Source organism: Drosophila subobscura, chromosome J (assembly GCF_008121235.1).
Source record: "Drosophila subobscura isolate 14011-0131.10 chromosome J, UCBerk_Dsub_1.0, whole genome shotgun sequence".
NCBI classification, from domain to species: domain Eukaryota; kingdom Metazoa; phylum Arthropoda; class Insecta; order Diptera; family Drosophilidae; genus Drosophila; species Drosophila subobscura.
This window is the reverse complement of record NC_048532.1, coordinates 22284946-22308131: the sequence shown is the minus strand read 5'-3', so window position 1 is coordinate 22308131 and position 23186 is coordinate 22284946. Positions and strand designations below refer to the sequence as shown.

The window sequence follows — 23186 nt, the reverse complement described above, 5'->3', positions numbered from 1 at the left end:
CCCATTCCCACGTTGAGTAGGCGGAGGCCTCTTTGCCTCCTTTCATAAGTTTTTCATGCATCATTTAAGTTTTTGTTGTGTCTTTTGTGTGCTCCAAGCCGTGTTTGAGTTCATTGATTTGCTTTCCCATGTTCAAGACAGCGAGAACATTTTAATTTGGTGTCGCAAGAATGGCAGCGCAATCCTCCAACCCCGTGCCACTGAATGCTACACGTACCCCATGCTCCGCGTCTGTGTGTGTCGCATTGAAAAATGTTTGTGCCGTGCAGCAAAGTTTTGTGTGTGTGAGATCTGCCTCGGAGCCTCGGCTCTGCACATTCTCTTGGTTGGCTGCTGCTGAGTCTCCTGCTCCTCCTTTGAATGGCAGAATGGCAGTTGTCCTTCTTCCTGCCTTAGTTTTCCGCTGCGGTAGCAGTTCCTCGATCTCCCCCTGCACCGTTCCATCTTCGCATCCTCTACTGCTGGCAAAAGTTTTCCGAGTCAAGCGAAGCGCATTCCACGGGGCGTATGCTTTATGCATTTTATTATGGCATACTTTCGAGCGCACACACAAAATAAATACCAAGAACCAGCAGCCCAGCAGCAGCAGCAAGCAAGGTGCATGCAAGCGCGAGGAGGAGGCATCACAGTTTGTGGGGCAGAACCTTAATAAATGCAGTGCCCATCCTTTCTCCTGCAGGTTTTTGCTTAGCTTCTCACTCTCCCTCTCCTGCCCTTGCCCCAACCTTTCTCTATCCCTTTAGTCTCTCTCTCTTGACGCTGCAATGAAATATAAATTTGTAGCTGCCATACCAAAAATATGTCCTCCATGTTGGGTTGCTGTCACTTGCAGCAAGCAGCCTTTACATCGCTTGAGCCCCTCTGCTGTTCCTGCACTGCTTGTTCTACTGCTTCTCTCGTAACATAAGCAGTGCTTGAGCGGAGACAATAGAGGCAGCAGCAGCAGCAATGGCAAACAATATTTTTTGGGCACACAAATGCCACAACAGAGCGAGGGAGAAGAGTACACACAGAAAACTGAATACAAATAGAACATGAAACGCACACAAAGTGCAGGTAAACAGAGGCTGAGGCAGAGGTAGAAGCAGCATGTAGCAACAGAATGTAGAATGTAAAATGTAGAAACAGATTTTAATAAATCCCTCACTCAATGGCAGATGGAGGAGGAGACACACAGACACAAAAAGTTACCTTGTTCGCATGGCAACTACTTTCACTATCGGTGCTCAACAGCGCCGAAGAATGTTGCCTCACTGATATGCAAATTGCCACGAGGAAAAGGCAGGCGGAGCATGAGGATTGGGTGCAGCAGTAAGAGGATTGCCAGCAGAAGGCCAAAACAAATTTGTAACTAAATTTGTGATGACAGGCAGCAGGCATTCCCCCTTAGGCCATGACGATACATGGTACATGGAGGTCTCTCTGGTAATCGCATCTTGAGATACAAAATGCTGCTGAAAGTACACATAAAGTGAGTGGTAAAAGGAACTAAAGCCAAGGACACGCTACCAGGAGGTACTCAATATGCTGCTGCTCCTCCTCTTTGCTCTCCCTCTCTGCACACGACACGTAATGGCCATCACAAATTTGACGATGCTCCGGGGGGCATGCCATGAGGCCTGCTTCTGCACCATCGCCTCGACATTTTCGGTTGGGAGCCATAAAATCAATGGCCAAATGCTGCTGCTGCTGCTGCTGCCAGTGGCACGCCCCTCGATGGACATTGCTTTTTAAAGGCAGAGAAAAAACCAGAGTAGAACCTACAACAGGCCCAGCGGCAGACCCACTGTCCAGAGTTTGTCCAGAGCTGTCCAGTTTCTCTTACGGACAATTGGTCCTTTGGCGGATAGAGTGCCCATGTGCCCATGTGCCCATGTGCCCATGTGCCTCGGTGTCCCTTGGGGGAGAGGCTCACGCCACAGCCTGCAGCCTCCTACCAGCCCACAGCTTGTAGCTCCTACCATGCTCCATCCCTGCTGAGGGCTACCAGCATCTGTCATCTTCAGTCCCTCTGTTGGGCAAACGCTCTGGACATGTAGGAGGCTCACTCTGGCCACAAATTGCTCATGTCCTTGTCAGCAGAGTGCTGCCCGCACCGCTCGCTGTGCAACAAAAAGTTGGTCCTGCCGCTGTGTGTGCTCTCCCATTGATTGCCTTCCCACACGTTCCACGCTGCTGCTACTCCCGCTCTGCTGTGGGAATGCGTTTTGCTCCCACTTGACATTGCGAGCGGCCAACTCTTTTTCGTACAATTCCCAAAAACAGCATTTGGGCTTGGTCAAGGCTGCCTCTAGGACGTGTCTCTGCCTGGCCCTGTGGCTGTGTGGCTTCTGGCTTTTGCTTCCCTTTTTTCGCACCAAATCTGTATCCCTGTCGGTGCCTGGCCTTGCCTTTCCTTTCCTAATTGTTGCCTTCGTTCAGCCATTATTGCAGTGCTCCGTCCACACCCTGTGCCCATTCCCTCTACGCAGTTGCTTCGTAATTGATTTAGAATATTATTCGATTTGCGCTGTAAATGACTTTCATTCAGCACTTACTTTGACTCACACACAACGGAGAGAGGCAGGAGCAGGAGCAGGAAGAGGTAGAGGCAGAGGCAGTGACTGATACAGGCAGGCTGGGGGGCAGCAGAGACAATGGCCCTGTCCATGGGTGTGGGGCAAATGGCATCGCTTTTGGTGTTAACATGTTGTCGCACAATTACCAGACCACGCAGCGATAACTACACGTCCAATGCTCCTCCCATAGCTGTCTCCCTCCTGCTCCCTACTCTTTTGGGGCCTGGCTTCATTGTTTTGTTTGCCATCTTGTTGACTGCTGTGTGTGTGTGTGTGTTGGGTGTTTGCCGCAACGTAATTGATGTCGGGGACCCCCAACTGCTGCACCTGAGAACGCTACCTACCCACCGTACACAGTACACAGCACACAACGGGCAGCCCACTGTGCAAGTTAATTGAATAATAGACGTTTATGTTTTATGTACCCGCTGAATGGATGTAGCCTTACATAATAATGTATGTATCTGCCACAGAGCCCACACTCACTCGTGCCGCAGATACAAAGAATATATATTGTAGCCCTCGTATATTTCCATGTGCGTCTGCGTATCTGCTTGATTTATGGCACTCACGAGGCCATTTAGCAGGGCAACAATTTTTTGTGTCTGTGGAATTGGACATTTCTCTGGAGCTTATTAAAAATGTATTGCATGCCGGAATCCTTGCCCAAAATCAATCTGCAGATCAATCAAAGAAGAACAGTGCTGCCCAGGGAATAGCAGTGAGCAGTGCTGCCCATCGGCAGCTGGGAAGAGACGTGCCGCGCCGCAGTGCTGCCCATTAGCGATTGCCATCGGTTAAATGATGTTTGTAATTTCACTTGACAACCAAAGACTCTGAATGACTGCCTGACGCTTGCTTTTACGAGTATGTGTGCCTTCTGCCGTTTCTCAAGTGTCCTCTCCTCTCGCTCTACCATATTTTTTAATGACTTCACAATTGATGGCTTTTTAGAGCGCTCACACACACGCTTCCACGCCTCCTTCCTCCGCCTCTCTCGTCTCGTTTCTTGTGGCAGCAATTGCGTTTTTACGATGCCATAAGAGAGGCAATGGCTGGAGGCATGTGAGAGGAAGAGCTTACAGCCTGCCCAGCACTCCTTAAGGAATGTTCTCTCCTGGCACTTTTGTTCCCTTAAAGAGCGCAGGGAATAAACCATCAATAATAACGTAAACATTTTGGCAAATCGCTTTACAATTTTCAACAAGGCAACGGCAAATGGAAGCAGAGTGGAGTTCGCGATGAGAGCGATAAAGGAGACGAAAAGAGGCGCATGAAAAGGCAACATTTGCCGCCTCAGACTTTTCATTCTTCGTCTTGTTTTTGGTTGGCAGGCAGAGCAGGGCAGCGCCTAAGCTATTAGGATTGTTATCGGCATGTAATCAGGCAAAAAAGCAGAGAGGAAAACTCACAGCGAAGAGCAGTGGGAAAATTCCCAGGCAAAAACTTGCTCCTCTACGAATGTGTTGGGCGAATGTCAAATTCAAAGCCTCCAGCCCCTGCCCCCAGCTGCCTGTATTCCTGTCTCTTTTGGCTGTCAGCGCGGCTCCCTTGCCGCCGTGAAGGACTTTAATCTGGAAAGTTTGCTCGTATTTCGGTTGCATCCTGACAGCCAGTAGGTGGGGGTTGTCTGCTGATATGCAAATCTCGCGTTGAGTTTTTGGCGTGTCGAAGCAAAGTTTTCAATTGAGAATGCAAAATAGATGAAACGTTGATGAGCATGGGGAAGGGAACACAATAATAGAGAGGGAAAAGCACAGGCATTGAGGTTTGTTTTGGCATTGTTTTTCCTGGGTTGTTTTCCTCTAGGTTTTGGCATTGTTTTTCCTAGGTTTTCCTGTAGGTTTTCTGCCTCACTGACTTTCCTTTGAGACTGTTTTCCCTGCCTTGGTTTGCTTTTATTTCATCCTTTGTTGGGGCCTTTCAATGCCAATTTGTGGCCTCAATCTTAAGCAATGAAAATGCCTGTTAAACGTGTGAAAGCAATGAAAAATCTGTGAAAAACAGAGACAAGCTCGTTGGTTTAAGGTTCTTTCATATATTTTTCTCTTGGTTGCCACATGCAGCATTTCCATACAAATGCCACATGAATGCCGATGGAAATAGTGTGAATGCCGACGGTAAAATGTCAATTGCAGCAAACACGGCCTTAAAGAGATTTTCCTATCCACAAAAGGAAAAGGAAAAGCCGCTGCCAAGTCTCGGCGAGTGCCAACGCAGTTTCCATTTCCGCCCGCTCCCACTTCCCCCTGCCCCATCCATTAAATATGGAAATGCGCAGAGGAAACTGTAAGCCACGTTAATTATTTTATGCAAAAAAAAAGCGAGAAACCAAAAGGAGGAGGAGCAGGAGGCCGTGAAGCCCAACAAGGCGGCGCTGATTGCATTTCTGCAGCCGAGAAATGGAGGAGCGATAACATTTTCACTGTGTGACCTCCAACTTGGCACTGGTGGAAGCTCCTCCTGCTTCTCCTGCTCCTCCTCCTGCCTCTGGTTTCTTCTGCTCGGACTGCTGGGGCATATCCTTTCATTATTTTAATGAAAGACTTGGGGCGGCAAAAGGCCAGACGAAAAGTAAAACGACAATGAAGGGAGTAAAGTGGAAAGCGGAGAAGATCCAAGCAGGACAGCGCAGAGAGGAGAAGGTGGAATGAACAGAAACTTAATTTGTAGCTACAAGTTTTTCCCAGAGCCAAAGTAAAAGCAAAACCCAAGGCAAAGGCTGTGTTTAATTTTCAGTGAAAATTGAGTAGAATTATCAAAGCGGGGCAGGGGAGGAGGAGTGGGCCCAAAACTTTTATAAAATGCTAAATTAAAGCCTTTCACAGTTGCTCTCCCTCTCTCTCTGTCTGCCTGTGACTCTCTTTGTGTCTGTCTAGCTGCCGCTCTCCTTTCGATATCCTGCCTGCCTGCCTGCTCCATTCGCGCACTTCACAAATCATCAGAGAGGGCGAGCAGGGAAAGAGTGCCGCTGCCTGCCTGCTGCCTTCTGATGGCAGCTTATTAGTGGCAGTATCTGTGCATGGGGGGCGTGTTGCGTGGGTGCGTGACTGCAGCAATTTGCAGCACACTAAATGGCAAGGACCTGCACCAGGAGGAGGGCTACACCCATGGCATGCGGCTCCAGTGCTGCCCCTCTGCTGCTGCCTCTCTTCATGATGATGCTGATGACTCTGCTAATGATGATATATCCCAGCAGTTGCTGCCTGCTGCTTGCTGCTCTTCGAATGATGATGAAGTGGTGGAATCCCTGATGATTATAATCGATGCTCACAGGCTCACACTTCGTATACGTAATGTGGCATACACTTCAGCGGCTGTGGCACACGCTCTATCAGCTGTTGCTCACTCAGGCACTCAGGCTCGTTGCTCTGAGCACTTATTGGAATAGTTTTACTTTCGCGCATATCAAAATTCACCAAAATTCACGAACGGAATCATATTTTTTCGCATGCGCCTCAAGTGTCTCTGGGGAAACACCCAGCCACCCAGCCACCCCCACCCACTGCCTCTCTTCCCCTTCTTGTTGGTGCAAAACTTTCTGCAGAAACTTTTCTCCTAGTTTTTTTTTGGCACACACAGAGAAACTTTTCAACTAATTGCATTACAAGAGGAAACGTGAACACATCCAGAGAGAGAGAGAGTGGGAGCGATATGGGGCCCTAAAAGCCCGCAAGAAAACACACACTAATACACACACTCACGCATACATAGCCATGTGTATGTGTGTGTGTAAGCGAGGCACGTTTACGTGTCAGTGCTGCTTAATTAACAGCCAGAGAGGGAGAGAGAGATGCCATGGGGGGCATGGAGCAGCAGCACTGCCTGCTGCAATGGCGAGAGCAGAGAGCACCCTTCTCTCTCTCTCTCTCTCTCTCTGTCTCTCTCTTTGCTCTACGTGTGTGTTAATTTCACTTACACACACACACCCACACGTGCACACGCTCCTCCTGTCGCTTGAAGGATGTCAGCCAGCCAGCGAGGCGGTCATAATGTACTAAGCCCTTTGCCACCGCTGGCTGCCTCTAGCCTGTGCACCTCCCCCTGCTGCCTGCTCCTGCCTGGCCTGTCCTGCCGCCCGCTGATGAAGTTGATTTAATTGCGCTTATGAGCGGCAGGCAGGCAGGCAGTCCTCCATCGTACCCTCTCCGCCTTTGCCTTTAGCGACATCGTTTTGCCATTCACCTTACGGCACACCCCGCTGCCTCCTCCTCCTCCTCAGCTGCTTCTAACCACCTCCATTTGCATTTGGCGCACTCCTCCCATGGCTGTGGCCAGCCACCACCCGGCAGCAGGTGTTTCCATGTGGCCTGCTCCGTCAGTTACTTAACGGCGGCTCCCACATAAATATTATATGTGAAATAAATATCAGCGGAGCGCGGAGGGGCATGTCGTATAAAATTGAAATATTCCAGCACACTTTGAATGGCAGCAGAAGCCGCTGCCACCAGCCACACTTTGAATGGAGGGTAAACTCACACCGCAAGCAGCGGGAACACACCCATGGCACACGCTGAAAGGAGGAGGAGAATGCCTGCCCCCTCTGCCACTGGTGGCTAAATGCTGGAATCCTCTGGCTGTCTCTCGCCGTCATCGATTGCCGATGAACCACAAATTTACCCATACATTTACGAGTATTTCCAGCCCATCTGTGGCATGTTTTCCCTTTGCTCTGCCATCCATTGGTTGCTCCCCACTGCTTGCCAGCATTTGTGGCATGTTCTAGCAGCGTTATGGGTGCGGGGTTGGGATTTAAAGAGCCCAAAACCGATAGACGCCCACACATCAACACCCACGAAGCATGGCAAGGCCGCATGTAAATTAATAAACTTATAAATTATTAATACAACAAACAGGCAGCAGCCGGGGGGGAGAGCGAGTTGCTTGATTAGGCAGCAGCCTCCAGCTCCTCCTCCTACTGCTCCCTCTCTCCTGTGTGGCTGTTCTTCCTGCCTTTGCATATTTAATGAGACAATAGCGACCTGCGGCTCTTGAATGGCTTTCTAATTAGTTCCCTTTGCTTTTGCTTTTGCCATTGATCCATGCTTGAGGCAGCAGCCTCCATTGTTCAGAGTCCTTGGCTGGCGGTCAATCAATAGGATGTGCCTGCGCCACACGTCTCAACATGAGGCCAAAACCTCGACATTGACCTCGACCTATGCCTCGTATTAACTGCACCCCGTCCAAAGGCAACATTCGATACTCATCTTTTCCATTCTCTCTCCGTGTGTCTCTTTCCAGTTGGGCAACCAGGAGGCCACATGGGTCGTCGCCGACTACATTGCCACCAGCGGCAGCAACGAGCTGAGCGTCAGCAAGGGCCAGCAGGTGGAAATTATTGAGCAGCCCTCGGCCACGGAGCCGGACTTTTGCCTGGTGCGCCTCAATCCGCAGCACGACGATGCCGCCGTGCAGGAGGGCCTGGTGCCCGTCTCAGTGCTCAAACCGCCGCCGGGCTCACACAACAAGGCAACCGGATCCACGGCAGCTGCAGGCGGCGCAAAGGCCAACGAGAATATGCAGGAACAGGGTGAGTCCGATTTTCAGTTGATTTTTATAGATTTAATTTCTTATGTGATTCTTTTTCCTGTTCGCAGGCAATCGCAGCAAGACGGATGCTCTTTCCTCGTCCACCAAGCGTCGTGGTTTTAGCGGGTAAGAATTACATATTTTAGTGTCTTTAATTAACTAATTTATTGGCCATGAATATTACATTTATCAGCCACTTTATTGGCATTCGTCACTCTCGCTCTCTCTTTCTCCTCCACTCCGATAAGACGCGCTCTCGCTCTCTCTCTCTCTTTATAAGACTCCTCTTTGAGTATAAGAGTTCTCGCGCTGTTCCCCTTCGGGTAATTTATCAACCATTTAGCCTTTGACTACTGTGATTTCTGCGTGCTTTGTGCTGCTTATCCATTAATCATGCGTCACTGGGATTGACTTTTCGAACTCAACGGAGAAGACTTCTTCGTTTTGCTGCGGGAAACAGCTGTTTGAAACTACATATCTCGGGCAAGTGGCGCACTCTTCATTATCTGTTGGAGTGTGACTCATTTAAGCGAACTCTTGACGTGAAGAATTATTGCATAAGTGGGAGATTAAATGTGCAGAGAAATATTTATTTGATGGGTGTGAGAAGTACCTTTCCTGCTTTAATTACCTAAAGAATTTGTCTTCTATCCGAACCCTAACCTGCATCAACCCAAAACACGTTTCTCCAAGGGGGTAAAGTTGATTTCAAAGTTTGCATTTTTAATGACTTTTATCAACTGTTGTCATTTAAGCAACGACAGCCACAACATTGCCTCAAATTTTGTCTAGCATTCCACTTCTACTTCTATTCTGCTTGTATTTAACTTGCGATTAAATTTTCACACTAAAGTTTTACATAGTACTAACATTTTGTGCCTGGGCTATTAATCGCGTGTCGTTTCGTGTCGCGTCGCAGAGCTCAGGCATCGCGTGGTGGGTTGGGGCGTGCGGGCGAAGGCGAGGGTCATAAAGATATAAACCCATTACACAGAACTTTGTGTTCTCCCATCATCAAGCTACAACTACAAATACACGAGCATGAGGGGGGAGCAACTGAAAAAAGAGAAAGAAAGAGAGAGTGAGAAATGAGCAGCCACAAACGCGAGGCTACGGTAGTCGAAGTGATTGATACTCTCACTTAACAGAAGCCGATATTGGGCAGAAATCTTTGAGATTTGGAATACTGATGTGGAATAATTTATTCTACTATTTCTATTTATTCTATTTGCCATTCATCTTGTTTTTATCCATCCATATATCTCTGTTTGCTGTCTTGCATTTACTTCTGCAATTCCATACACCCACCCCATTCTGCTAAAGGGTATCAAAGAACTTAACGAGAACAACAAAATTCATAAGAACGCGCGCTCACCTTTTCCTTACAGTTACAGTTACTGTGTTTCTTTTTTTGCGCTCTCCCTGGGTTTATGCTGCTCTTCGCTCTTCTTTTCATTTTGCTACCTGCGGGAACACAAATGCCCCTCCGTTAAGCTGCTTGTTTTTGTTTTTGTGTGTGGAGTGTGATGTGCGGGTGTGTCCGTATGCGTGAGAGCGTGGGGTTTTTTTTTTGTTTTCTCCAGAAAGCGAAAGGCGAGAACTTTTTTCACGCTATCGTTCCCAGAGCAGCGGCTCGACATGCTCCCTGTTGAGCAGTTAATCGCTAGACCGCAGCCAAGACGGTACGTTCCACGTTAACCGTTTACTGTGCCTTTAAGTTGATCGGCAGGGACGTGAATTTACTACTCCCGAAGTGTTCTTGTCATAGATAGAAGTGCTCAAAAGTGCTCGTCGGCACCTTCGACAGCGAGTGTGTGTGTTCCGCGTGTGTTATCTGAAATGTGCAACAACAACAATTGTGAGTGCGGTGGCAACGGCAACGATAAGCATGCCGAAAACGGTTTTCATTTTGCAAATGCCGCTATACCCGCAGCGCCACCCCCTGCCTACGCTCCTGCCAGTGCCGTGGAGGACAAATGCGATAACAACAATGTGACGGACGCTAATTTGAATTTGAATTCGAATTCATGTTCCGATTGCCCTTCGATTAAAGTGAAACGCAGCTCGGCGCCCGTGCACAATCGCCGCCACAGGCGCTCCACATCCCTGCCAAAGTTATTCAAGTCCATGTCTCTGATTGTGAATGGCGGAAACGGAAATGGCGCCACGCTGCGGCAACAGCAATCGATGGTTGCATCAACAGGTTTTACCTGCAACTGCTGCCAGGCAGCAGTGGTGGCGGCGGCGGCGACAGAGCAACAGCAGCAGCAGCAGCAGGTTACAAAGGAGCGGCGGAAATCCTTCTTTAGGTTAGACTTTGGGTTAGTCTTCAATCAATGTTATCCCCTGTTTGTGTCGTTTCAATTGCAATAACAGATTTGTGTATTTGTGTTTGTGTTTTTGTGGTGTGCCTTTTGTCGCGCCAATTGCCGAGTTCTTTCCTGGAACTTAAACTTAAATTAGCTTTAATTTTGTGTGTGTGTTTGATACTCTTTGGAGACAGCCTCATCTATAAATAATTCCCTCAATGTTATGTCTAAAGATCGCTTTTGACAGACTTTACCCTTGGAAACCCAACAGATCGTATGACTAAATCATTTACAAGATGCCATAAAAACAATCAATTGAAATTTACTTGTATTTCAATCAAATTCTAGATTAATTTCGCAATCAAATGAAATTCTATAATTTAAGGTGCATCTGCCATATGTTCAAGGGTATCAACAGCTTCGGTCTCTTCATGCTCTTTTCTCTCGTTCCTCTGTTTATTTTGGTTTACCCCCAGCGTTCGTTTTGTCGCGTTTGTTTCCGTCGGACACATCTACAAGTGACTAAGCTTCAATCAGAGCCATACGTACAGCCATCCTGTTCTCTAATGCAGATTTGCAATGTTTTCATTTATCAACACAAACGTGTGTCGCAGTCCGGTTCAGCGCCTTGCTATCGCCCAGTGTGCAGCTGCAGCTGTGGCTGTGTCTCTGGCCACGGCATCATCTCGCATCACGTTTATGTCGTGGTTGTTAGACAGAAAAATAGACAAACAGACGAGTTGTTTGTCCAGCCACAATTTAGCTTCGTTAAGTTTTTAGTTAGATTTTTTGTCAGCTCTTTACCGAGGTTTGTTTTCAAGATAAATGAGGAGGTTTATGAGGTTTGGACTTGCCCCTCCACCGCTTCGTGGTGTTATCTTTTCGCTGTGCGAACTTTGTGAAATTATTTGTGGGAGTTTCCCTTCTTTTAAGAAGAAATTATTTTATCATTAAGCGAGTTCTGATAGAGCTCAAAGGAAACGCTGCATTTTTTGAGCCTCTGTTTCTCATGGGATCTTTAGTATAAAATGAATTTCTGGTTATTCCCAGCTGGCAGAACAATCTCTGCTCTCTCGTGGCATTCAGGGTTTCCCTCGTCAATTGCGCAATTATTACATGCCAGCATTTCTAATCGAAAAACCTGTTCCCAGAGCCCCCTGCAAACTATAAACCTATTAAAATCATTATCATATTAATGGAAGAATTACCCCACAACAAATAGTAACAGAAAATACAGAAAGAAGGGGGCAGTGTGTTGGTTGGGGGGTTTTGAAAACCTCTTTGTCCTGTGGCTTAGTCATTAGTTGGTTGGTTGGGGCATGTTGTGGTGCTTGCGATAAGAAGGCAGGCCGGCAGGGTGGTACGAGGCACTCGCTGTGTGACGGAAAGGGAAAGACAAACCAATGATAAGACGCTTTACCCTTTCGCAGTTCGCATTAATCATACGCGGTGCTGGTCTGCCGCATAGACGATTGGAAATTGATTTGTTTTGATATTACTGGGTAAATGAGTTCTACGAAATCACTCGATGGCCCAGTGGCTTCGTGGCTTTGTGGCTTCCTCCAAATTACGCATTCAAACGAAACTCGCAGATTGCTGGAGTAATCTTATCGGGCAAGAGCTTCGACCTCAGTAGTTTCTTCCAGTGACGGCAGAAGCCGCCTGTGCCACAATAACATCGAAACTACTCTGCGTATTTCATTTACGGACAATGGAGAAGGAGCAGCAGCAGTGGGTGGGCAGTCGCTTAACCCACAGGAAAAGTACTTTCAATATTTGCACACTAATTGGGCATTTTGCTTGTTGCCTGCCGACTCACTTGAGTGAGCATTAAGTGGTGGAGCCTAGCTCGTACTCTACTCACTCTTCTGCCACTCTGCAGCTCAACATGAATATGGATTATTGTTCGGTTTGGTTACCCACTCTCTCTTCCCTCCCCCTGCTGTGCTGCTGTCTCTTGTGGAGGAGGCAGGCTCTTTGTCTCAAGGACTGTGTCAATATGCGCGTGTGTTTGCCCAGGATATAGAATAGGCGATAGAGATACAGAGGACACGGAGGATAGAGGAAGTGTAAGGACAGCGCGTGCTGCCTCAAGTCCAATGAACCAAATGGACACCCACACAAACAGACAGAGAGAGAGGCAGTGGAGAGCGATGGACACTCGGTTACAGGAAACTGCAAATTTGTGACTGCCTGTCTCCCGCTTTTGTGCTGCATACTTTGCGGCGACCCCATTAATACACACACAGAGAGAGACAGCACACACACAAACACTCACACACAGTGTGGTCATAAAGTGGGTGAATGCTTTGTCTATTTGCCTAAAACATTACATCAGCCAAATGAATTTTGAACGTGAACGGAGTGGAACGGAACGAACCTCATAATAAATTAAATACCTTTCCGGGAAAATGGAAACTCCATTCAGGAATGAACAAAAGTTCTGCCACGGAACAAAAGCAGAGGAGGAGACCCTGCGCTGCTCCTTGACTGTGTCAATGTTTATTTTCACTTTGAGTTATGCACTTGAGGCACACCAGAACTATGGCTAATTTTTGGCATTTTCACGGGGGAGGCTCTATCGATAATTTGGATCTGTTAGATATTAATTGTCAGCATTTTCCTTGCGTCTGGCTAAGATACTGAGCGGATTGCAATGGTGTTTGAATATCTAGTAGCTGCAATCATTATTTATGATTCAAAATTAAATGAATTTCTCATGTTTATTGAGACTGAAATATTTTTCGATTTATTTCTATCGTTTTGCCGTTTAAACAGCAATCTGGGCTGTTATAAATTTCGTATAAATTGGGCATAATTTAATTAAATGGCTTAAAAGCTGATACCAGTTTAACATACAATTTATTTGTAGCTAAATAAAATAATCCTTTTGTTTTTTGCTGGTAATTCCTGCCACAAAGTGTGTGCTGCTCTTTAAGCGCCTTTTTGGCTTAATTGTTATTGATTTTTGCACTGTTTTGGTGCACTAATTAAGCATAATTAATGTTTAATATTTGCATTTTCGGCAGAGCTTTGCTCAGAGCCGAATATTTCCTCTCCTGCTTGATGTTTGTTGTGGTTTTCTGCTGCAAAAGCAATTTCCATTCGAGGCCACAAGCCAAAACAGACTCCTGTCTCATCCATTTATAAGCTCTGATGAGCTGTTGAAATCTCTGGCCAGCTGCCGCACGGAGGAGTGGGCTGAAACTCCTCCCAAGTGGGGGGCTGATTAATGATTCCTCCATTTATTCGATGGGGTGCGGGCGGAGCGCATCCCAAACCCAAAAGTCGAAAGTTGACCCATAAACTTTTGTGGCTGGCTGTCCTGTGGCTCCGAAATTAATCAAAAGAGCGAAGGATGCCAGACCTGACCTGCTTTTTATGACGAGCAATGATGCTGTGAAAAGTTTGCGCCATAAAAAAGTAAAATGAGCGGGAAATTTGCCTTTTAAAAATCATAAAACATCAAAATACAATTGCCCCGAAATTATGGATGGCACGCAAGACTTTGCCCCACTGTGCGGGTGAGTGTGGCGACGGCGACGGCGGCGACAGAGCAGCGGGCGGGCGGGCAGGCTGGCGGGCATTTCGGCCAAGTGCTTGGCCAAGTTAGCAGCAGGCCGCGGGGCTGGCGACAGTCTGGTGTTGGCCACGCAGCTGGATAGCCCAACACAGTCGACATATCCGTTTATATTTTTTGTGTTTTTGCGAGAGAGAAATGAGAGATGGAGGACTGTGTGCACACGACAACATCCATTCGGAAGTTTTTGTAGGAAATAACATTTCCCCTTTTGCTATACAATTGAAGACTTGTCTCATGTCCTTTTTTTGTTCTCCTTTGCAGACGAAACTGGTTGCCGCTGATGAATCGCAAGGTGGAGAAGCCGCCGAGCAATAAGCCACTCGTCAAGAAGCCCTCGGAGAAGAATCTGCGAGTGAGTGTTGTCGGCCATCCGCCGTATAGCTAATGTTTTACGAGCGTTTATTTATAACATAATTTCATTTGACGTTTCTTTCTGCGCCACAGCTACCCCAGAAGCACGCCGAGGATTTGGCCACCGAACAGCAGCAGCAGCAACAACAGCAGCAGCCAGGTGGCAGCCCCTCAACGGTGGTTCCCCAATTCCCTACACAGCATCAGGCGCCGCCCCCACCATCCAGCGGAGCTGGGGCTGGCGCTGACTATGAGCCGGATGAGGAGGCTGGACTGGAGATGCCGCCGCCCATGAAGCCCATCCAGGAGCCACACTTGATGGCCAATGGACCGCCCGCATTTACAAAGGACGTCAAGGAGAGCTCCTCAAATTTGGTGAGTTTTATATGTGAGAAAAGTCAAGAGGGATACAGGAGGTGTCGGTAGACACTAGCAGAAAGTTGCCAGCCTCAACATATCTATGGATTTTGATGGACAACTTTACAATACGATTGGGGGAATACAGAGGTCACAATACACTCTAGGAAGCTAAGGATTAGAAGCTTCTAAAACATTCCAAAAGTCACAGAATTTGCGCTACTTTCGAGGGTGTCATAATAACCCAAAAAGAGGCATATGTGGGGTTCCTTCACAATCCATAAACTAGTGGATTCGCAGGTCTCATTAGCCACTAAAAGTTGCCCAATTCAGACTCTAAAAGTCTTAGACTTTAGTGCTTTCAACACACTCCGAAAACTGGGATACTTTGTGCTCTAAATTCAGTCTTTAATCGCTTGAATAATACGAGTATTCCTGCCATATTTGTACCTCCAGCAGCCAGCCGCTTGTTTTTTACACCCCAGAGTTTATTTGTCTAGCAATCGTAGGCAGCTCCCCCTGGAAGTGTATTGTGTGCGTGTGTTGTTCCCACACAAATCAAAGCAGTTTATTGTAACTTCTGGCCCCCGCATCCACACACATGTATCCACCTCATAGACGTCATAGACGCTCAAGCACGGGCAGTTTGCTCAATTAGAAAGCATGGCGGATGGAGCACACTGCGCTCCTCCAGAGCGGGAGGCAGGGGGTGTGAGGGCCAGCCACCTTTGGCCATAAATGCGCCACTTTATTTTGTTTACCCATAGAATGGAGAGAAAATCAGAGAGCAGCGTACAGCAGAGAGCAGCATAAGCTCGTGTCTCGCAGAGGAAGATAAACCGACCCAGAGAGACCGACCCCAAGATATATGTAGATGAGGGGGGCTGCCTGTGAGTGTGGGACGCATAAATTTCGTACACTCAAATTAGCTGCAGACGAGTAATGTCCGGTTGTCGGGCGAGATGCGATGATTCCGTTCAAGGGAATGTCTCGGATGGAGGCGTCCGAGGGACTTTTCTTGGCTGTCTGTGCGTGGATGGCAGCAAATTACACGGAAAGGATACAATGATTCATGGAAAAGCAACGAAATTATTCGGAAACATTTCTGGATTTAAAGTTTCTCCCTCCGTGTGTGTGCGATTTGCTTTCGTTCGCTCGCTTTCAATTTGATTAATGATTGGGTAGGGACGCTGCTCAAAGAGGATGTTCTAGAGTTCACTTGCACCTAAAAAGAGAGACATAGAGAGATGTGTGTGTGTGTCTGGGTGTGTGTGCGTCCATCGACAGAGTGTCGCCAATGAAAGTGGCACTGCCACTGCCACTGCCACTTTGTCGTCGCCCACTGTCGTTCGTTGTCCGCTGTCCGTCCGTTGTCCGTGTTGTCAATAAATTGAATGTCATCTGTGTGTCCCTCGCTCTCTCTCTCTCTCTCTGTCTGTCTCTTGGTTCTATCTGGCATGTTCTCGATTCTGTTGATGGCTTATTAGTTGCTGAATTTAATGTACATTTTTCGGCTGTTCTTCTGCCTTGTAAATGTTGCCGTGCCGTGCCGTGCCGTGCCGCCTTGATGCGTCAACGCTTCTCCACCGTGTTGCTCCATTTTGTGTGCCATTCAGTGTCTTTCCTGTTTACCTCTGCCTGTTTACAGGTGCGAACTTCTTAACCCAGTTAGAGGCCGCGTAATGTCTCTTTGTCTGGCTGTCCCTCTGTTAACTTTTTGGCCCACTTGTCACTGAGGTCTGAGGGTTCTCGGGGCTGGGCTCCACCTTTGTTTAGTTCGCTGCCTGCCATTTTTCGCCTATTTGCATTGTCATTAATTTTTAATAGTTCTCTCCTTGTCGAATTTCATGCCCTTTGTTTCTGGGGGGTTCTGTATGTTCGTTCTGTATTGTGAAATATGTATTGTGACATCATTCAGCCGTCTGTTGCAAGTTCCTTCTGCCCTTCCCTGCCCTGCCGTGGCCTGCCCTGTCGCGACACTTCCTAAAAGGCTAATTAAATGTCGCACCACTTTGTGGGCCATGCGAATGTACGTCATGTGCGTGGGGTCTGTGGGTAGCCTGTTCTTCCTGTGGTTTCTAGGGTTACAGGCTGCTCCACTTAGCACTGCTCTGCCTCTGCCATGGCTCTGCCTTGGCTCTGCTGATTATTTTTCAATGTAAATGTTGTTCAAGTCCAAGTCCCAGTCATATCAGAACTTCCTATTGAAAGCCGCAAAACGGTTGGGAGTTCTATTTGTGTAACATTCTGGTAGCTCCCCTGATAAAGCCGACGAGGGGTATCAATTGGGTCGTTCATTTTGGAAGGTCTACAAAAAAGTTCACTTGATTTTTATGGCTGCTTGTTGTTGCCGCAAAATGCGAATTAATTTATGTATTTAAGTATTTATACAGCAAATGCCACAAAAGTGGCAACAAACACACAGACACACACAGAAACACACACATGCAGCCGAAAGTCTCAGGCAGGGTATATTACAGGGAGGGTAAGGGTTTGTTCAAGAGAGCAGGTCGCTAGACGGCCCCTAAAACGGGGAAGCAGTCACTGCCTTAGCCGCCAATGAATATACCTTGGTCGTACCATCATCTTTCACTGTCTTTATATGTACTTAAGGATATACTCCCCAGTCTGCCTCTTTGCTAAGTCTACGAAAAAAAGCAGAAAGAAATAGTTAACAGCGACTCTTCCTTACCTTCCACACATTCTACCTTCTGCCCAGCCATCTCCCACTCACTCTCACTCTCTGTCTCTCCCTCTCTTTCTCTCTACATAAATTTGTATATCTATAGTCTTGCACTCTCACTCATAGTCTGTCCAATATGTACAACAATTATTTCAACGCTTTTCCTCAAGTGACTTGTGCGACGAAATTGTTAGCCCAGGCGTTGATTGAGAGTTTCTTTTGATATCGCAGAGTGCGGTGTGTGGCAGCCACAACACACTCATGTAAAACATGATGGCAACAGGCAAAACTATTAGGCCGTGCCGTGCCCGTGCCCGTGCCGTTCCGTGCACTCCCACTCAGCGTTCTGCGGTTCGTTCAGTCGCTCATTGGTTCGCTTGGCGCTCAGTCGTCGTCGTCGTCGTCGTCGTCGAGATTCTCTCTTCGCCTTGCCAAAATGCGTCGCCGTCGTCGTCGTGATTTCAACGCATAGCGAACGACATCCTTATAAGCCACACAACACCGCACAACACTCCCCCATTGAGTGGGCAACGCGATTGAAAGACAATTTTCCCCAAAAAGAGTCAACAGAAAAACTGAACACTGTGACGCGAATTTTAAGCATTCACGTGCCAACGAATCCAACCAACCATCGCCATGAGTTGCTTTTTTCGTTTATTTGTAAGCGGTGCATAGTGCATTATTAGTAGTAGTATTTGTATGATTTTGTGTGCATTCCGAGTGTTGAAATAAGCATTAACATTGTGTATCGGTCAGTCGCAGTGCCCCGTTTCCCTGATGACAAATTTCAGACCGCAAAACAGCTGACAGCCAAAGCGAGAGTGCCCAAGTGCCAGTGCCAGTTACCAATCTTATCTCGCTGTTAAAGCTCTTAGAAAAACAAACACAAGAAAGTAAAATTAATGCAGTGGCAGCTGGTTTAGATACACTTACGAAGGGATATTTATTGGAGGGGAATATGTGATAAAGTCAGGGAATTTGTCCAATGGAAGATGGAGTAGATTTGAGGCAGCACTTGAAACTAAAATCATTTTAAAGTCTTAGATGGATTCTCTTTGAAAAAATAGAAAAATTCCTCCCAAAAGGCTCTTTTTCAATCGAATATTTCTTTGAAATAATTTCGTATAAAAAAACTATAAAATAAAGTCATGAAAAGTGAAAAAGAACCATCGCTCATGAGGCATAGGCATGGGCTATATAGTGATTAAATGTAATGCAAAATATCCGCCACAATTTTCCACATAATTGCCACATTTTCTGCTGCACTGTGCAAAGCCTCTAATCAAGATCCGAATACCCTTGCACTTAGCTAGAGTACAAGAAAAAGAAAACAGAAGAGGAATTAGCAGCAGAATGAAGCAGAGACTGGTTGGTGGCAGGCACGAGCAGGAAAAACACAAATGGTTACACAATTTTATCTGTGGTTTACCAACTGCCTGAATGTCTAACTGCCCGACTGGCTGGACTGACTGCCACTCTTCATCGCCTCTAACTGGCACTCGTATTTGCACCGAAAACCACATTCGGATGCCATTTGTTAGTTTAGTTTGCCATGGTACAAGGCCTCCAACGGATTCGTTATTTATGCACACAAAAAACAGCAACAACAAAAATAACTGAATTTAATTAGAGCCACGGAATAAACTTGTAGGAACAACCGAAAATAACGCGAGTGATTCAAAATACGAGAGCCGAACATGCAATCAAATGCGAATATTTATTTTCGAAAATTGCCATAAAATGATTAAACCAACAGTTTGTCTCTGTGTGTGTGTTCCCACAATTGTTGCGAACTTTATTTTGTGTTCATTTGAAAACAAGTGAAAACATTGTGGGAAATCCATCCAGACGCCCAGAGGCGCGCCAGAGGAATGCAACTGCAACGGGGAGGCAATGGCCAACAGGGATTTTAATATCGGACAATTCCCATCATCGCTTATTCAATTTCTGCCACTTTTTGCCCATTCATTTACATGGATTGTTTGTCGAGCAAAGTTTACCTGTTCAGGGGGGGATACTAGCATTCATTTTAGTGGGAAAAGTTTTTCAATTAGCCGCCTGAAGGGCTTTCAGCTTGGGCTTAATGCAATAATCGTTTCTCTATTGCAAGGCAAACACACACACACAAAGGCAGGAGGAGCAGGAACAACTCCTGAAAGTTTTTTTCATTATGTATTTGAGCCGAAGGCATCATTGAGTTTGCCTTTAACAATTCTCCTTTTTCCTCTTGCAGGCCAACAGCGGCAAAATGGATGGCAATCCACTATCGGAAATTGAACAAATTGTCAGGGAGAGAACGGTAAGTGTTTGACCAGCAGCCAGTGGCAGCAGCATCCATTTGAGAGGCAGAACTAACAAACTTTTACCCCTTGTGGCCCATGTGTGTGCCCTCTTGCAGGAACAGCACGAGTCCAATAGCCGCGTGGATGTGGGTGGCGGCGAGAATGCCAGCACCAATGGACATGGTCGCTCCCATGGCTCCACCGACAACAATGAAGAGGTGAGTCGAGCGCAAGAGCAACGCTTAAGGTCAAAAGTAACTGTTGGGTTTTCACCACACACAGAGCCACAGTGCTGTCAGCGACAAGGCAGCGGCCCTAAAGAAGCGGCAATGCGTGTTTGCCGAGCTCGTGTCCACCGAGGAGTCGTATGTGCAGGATCTTCAGGAGATTGTCAATGGGTAAGTGCACAAATCTACAAAGAAACAGAGACCGTATTTTATTTAAACGATTATTTTAGCTACATGTCGGAGATCAACAACACAAATAGTGATATTCCCATGCCAGAGGATCTCAAGGGGGGCAAAATGAAACTGGTATTCAATAACATCAAGGACATTTACGAGTGGCACAGGGAGTAAGTGGCAGAAAGAGTTTACCAACTAAAAGCATCGTCTAACTTTACTTTACCTTTGTTGCAGCTTCTTTTTGAGGGCTTTGCGTAATTGCCAAAAATCACCAGCGGATCTGGGACCACTGGTCAAGCGTTCGGCCACAAAGTTCGCCCTGTATTACACGTACTGCAGCAACAAGCCCCTGTCCGAGTATATAGTCAGTGCACACTATCAGTATTTCGATTGCATACGCCAAAAGCTGGGACATCGCTTGGATGTAAGTGGAATTTGAGAGATTTAACTAAGGATTTGTCACTACTAATTTATCTTCCCTTACAGCTAAGCAATCTGATCATTAAGCCAGTGCAACGCATTACCAAATACGAGCTGTTGATCAAGGAGATCATCAAGGCCACAGAGGCCGCTGGGCTGTACAAGGAGGTGCCCATGCTGCAGGAGGCCTACCAGCACATGAAGGTCGTTGTGAAGACAGTGAACGACATGATGGTGGTGCTGCGCAGCCTGCAGGACTTTGATGGAGAGATCACGGCGCAGGGCAGTCTCCTGATGCAGGGTCCCCTCAATTGTCTGGTGGATGCTGGGCAGAAGCAGCGAGAGCTGCAGGTGTTCCTCTTCCAGCAGATCGTCATCTTTGCGGACATTGAGAAGGCAAAGAATCAGTACTCCAGCCCCACATTCAAATACCGATCGCACATACAGGTACGACAGTACAGGATTATCAGTAAACCAAATGGAACATGGAATTAATTTACTTTTTGGTTTATGATTACAGCTCAACCACATGCAAATGAAGGAATTGGGCGATTGTCGCTTTCAAATCAAGTCAACGGATCCCAACAAAATCCCCGAGGTCACAGTCGTGTGTCAGGCCTCAACGCAGGAGCGCTATGCGGACTGGCGCGATATGCTGAACAAGATCTTGCAGCAGCAAAACGATTTGATTTTCATGCTCTCCAATCCTCTGCAAACCAAAAACAAGTGAACAAAAACAAGAGAGAGGGAAACCAAGCAGCAGCAGCAGCAATGTTAGATTCCAAATGAAGCAAAGCAAAGCCAAGAAAAGAAAACAAACGAAAGTATGGGAAAGAAAATGATATTTGTAGTGTGTGTGTTTTGGGCGAAGGCGTAAACCCCCACCACACCTCACACCAAGTGAGCATTTGCCTCGCACTTGTTTCCTCCGTCTGTTAAATGTATTCATTCGTTTTGCTCACATACTCAAAATCCTAATTTGTACGTACGAGTAGTAATTTTAATTAATTTATTTTGTCATTCACCCGCGTTCAGTTTAGCGCTCGGCGCACAGCGTTTCTGTTTTATTTTGTCCGATTTTGTGTATGAAACGCAAAGTATTATATGCTCAAGAAAACATTTTTCTTCTCATTTTTATTATCTATTATTGTGTGCATTTTTTAAACTTATTTGCAATGAACGGCAATGGCAACACGCAACACCGACATTTACTCAGTAATCAAAAAGCAATTTACATTTTCGTTTCGTGTTTCGTATTATTCGCGCAGGAGGCATCGCATCGCGGCGTATGAGTAAAACTATTTTACGAGTGTAACTGTACGTTTAGACCTAAGTTTTCAAGCATAGATTTAGTTGTAATCGTATCCATATAATTTTGCTTTAGACAAAATGAAGCAAGCAGCGACCTGTGTGTGTATTGTGAATGTGGCACCTGCACTCGAGTGCAGGCGGAGACATCGTGAAGAAAGTCTAATCTAAGTTTAATTTTTAGTTTCCAAGATTGAAATGCAATGCAAATCGTGTTTGCACTTTATGCTCTACAAAAATACAAAATAAACAATATGTAAGCTTTAAACGTAAATCAAAATACCAGAAACACTAAGTTTATATAATTTTGGAGTATTTAATTTAAATTATGCCTACAAATAAAACAAACAAACAAAATGCCTGCTCAGTTCTAAATCAAACGATTTTCTGTTTACTCATATCTCATCTATCACTTTTCCGATCTTTGGTTCTTCTGCGCAACACATAAAAGAAATGATATGAAATGATAGCGTGTAAGAATGGAAACCAAAATACCTTCTAGATCTTGCTTAAGCGAATCCCCGAAAACTAAAACTAAACTCAAATGTAAACCCAAAGCATTTTTGAAGCATACTCTCTCCTTTTGGTGTCTGTGCGTTATTGTAAGTGATGGTCGAGTCGAGTCGAGGGGAATGTACAGTGTAGAATACGATAAGTCAGTCAGATATATAATACGGATACGTGTGTCTCTCTCTCTCTATAACTCTAACTCTCTATCTATTTAACTTTATATCTATAACTCTCAAGCAAAGTACTTTACAAATTGATAACCGCAGATGGACCAGGATTTGAATATTATTGTATAAAAGCACGTTGCAAAGTTACTAAGCGGTTGTTCACACACACACAAAGACACACTCTCTCACATACAAACGATTTTGAGCACACACACACCACCCCACAGCAGCAGTAAGCAGCTACACCGGTAACAACAGTCTGGAACATGAATGCAATTTTGAAATATATCAAAACTCGATGAGGAGAATAACAATAATGATTTAGCATAGCTAAATGTGTAGGGAAAGCGAAGCAAATGATGTGAAAGACGAACATGAAATGTATTTTTTTACAACAAATTGTGAAACGAACCTCCGGCATAATTCATAACTAATGTTAAAGACAACGGACAACGCGGGGGACTAACGGACCGATGGATCGAGCCACACCCAAGCAAAAGCTAGCAAACGCACAGTGCAAACTCAAATGGCCACAACATTTTTCTACATTTTTGCACCACCAGAGAACCAGAAGAGTAAACCAGAAAAGAAATGCAGCTCACAGCAGATGCAGTTTGAAGATTACGATTAAGACAGCAAGAAAGACCATTTAATCGATGGGCCCAAAGCCTCACCATGTATCATACGGAATTCAAATTTCAATTATAATTATTGCACTTACCATT

The 23186-nt window shown here is 46.1% G+C and overlaps 1 protein-coding gene across 3 annotated transcripts in view; it reads left to right on the top strand.

Moving 5' to 3' along the window:
* The window catches only part of LOC117895287 (triple functional domain protein), a 40476-nt gene extending 19251 nt beyond the window's left edge, over nucleotides 1-21225 (top strand). For 2 of the 3 annotated variants that reach the window (XM_034802826.1, XM_034802828.1), the window contains 11 exons: nucleotides 7800-8088; nucleotides 8156-8213; nucleotides 14241-14331; nucleotides 14424-14705; nucleotides 19604-19669; nucleotides 19769-19870; nucleotides 19935-20050; nucleotides 20110-20226; nucleotides 20291-20480; nucleotides 20543-20923; nucleotides 20997-21225. In XM_034802826.1, coding sequence (XP_034658717.1) covers nucleotides 7800-8088; nucleotides 8156-8213; nucleotides 14241-14331; nucleotides 14424-14705; nucleotides 19604-19669; nucleotides 19769-19870; nucleotides 19935-20050; nucleotides 20110-20226; nucleotides 20291-20480; nucleotides 20543-20923; nucleotides 20997-21206 — 1902 coding nt within the window. In that variant the 3' untranslated portion in view covers nucleotides 21207-21225. Of the gene's footprint in view, nucleotides 1-7799; nucleotides 8089-8155; nucleotides 8214-14240; nucleotides 14332-14423; nucleotides 14706-17883; nucleotides 18031-19603; nucleotides 19670-19768; nucleotides 19871-19934; nucleotides 20051-20109; nucleotides 20227-20290; nucleotides 20481-20542; nucleotides 20924-20996 lie in introns of those variants that run through there. The other variant, XM_034802829.1, reaches the window with a different exon arrangement.
* The last annotated feature ends 1961 nt before the right edge of the window (nucleotides 21226-23186 follow it).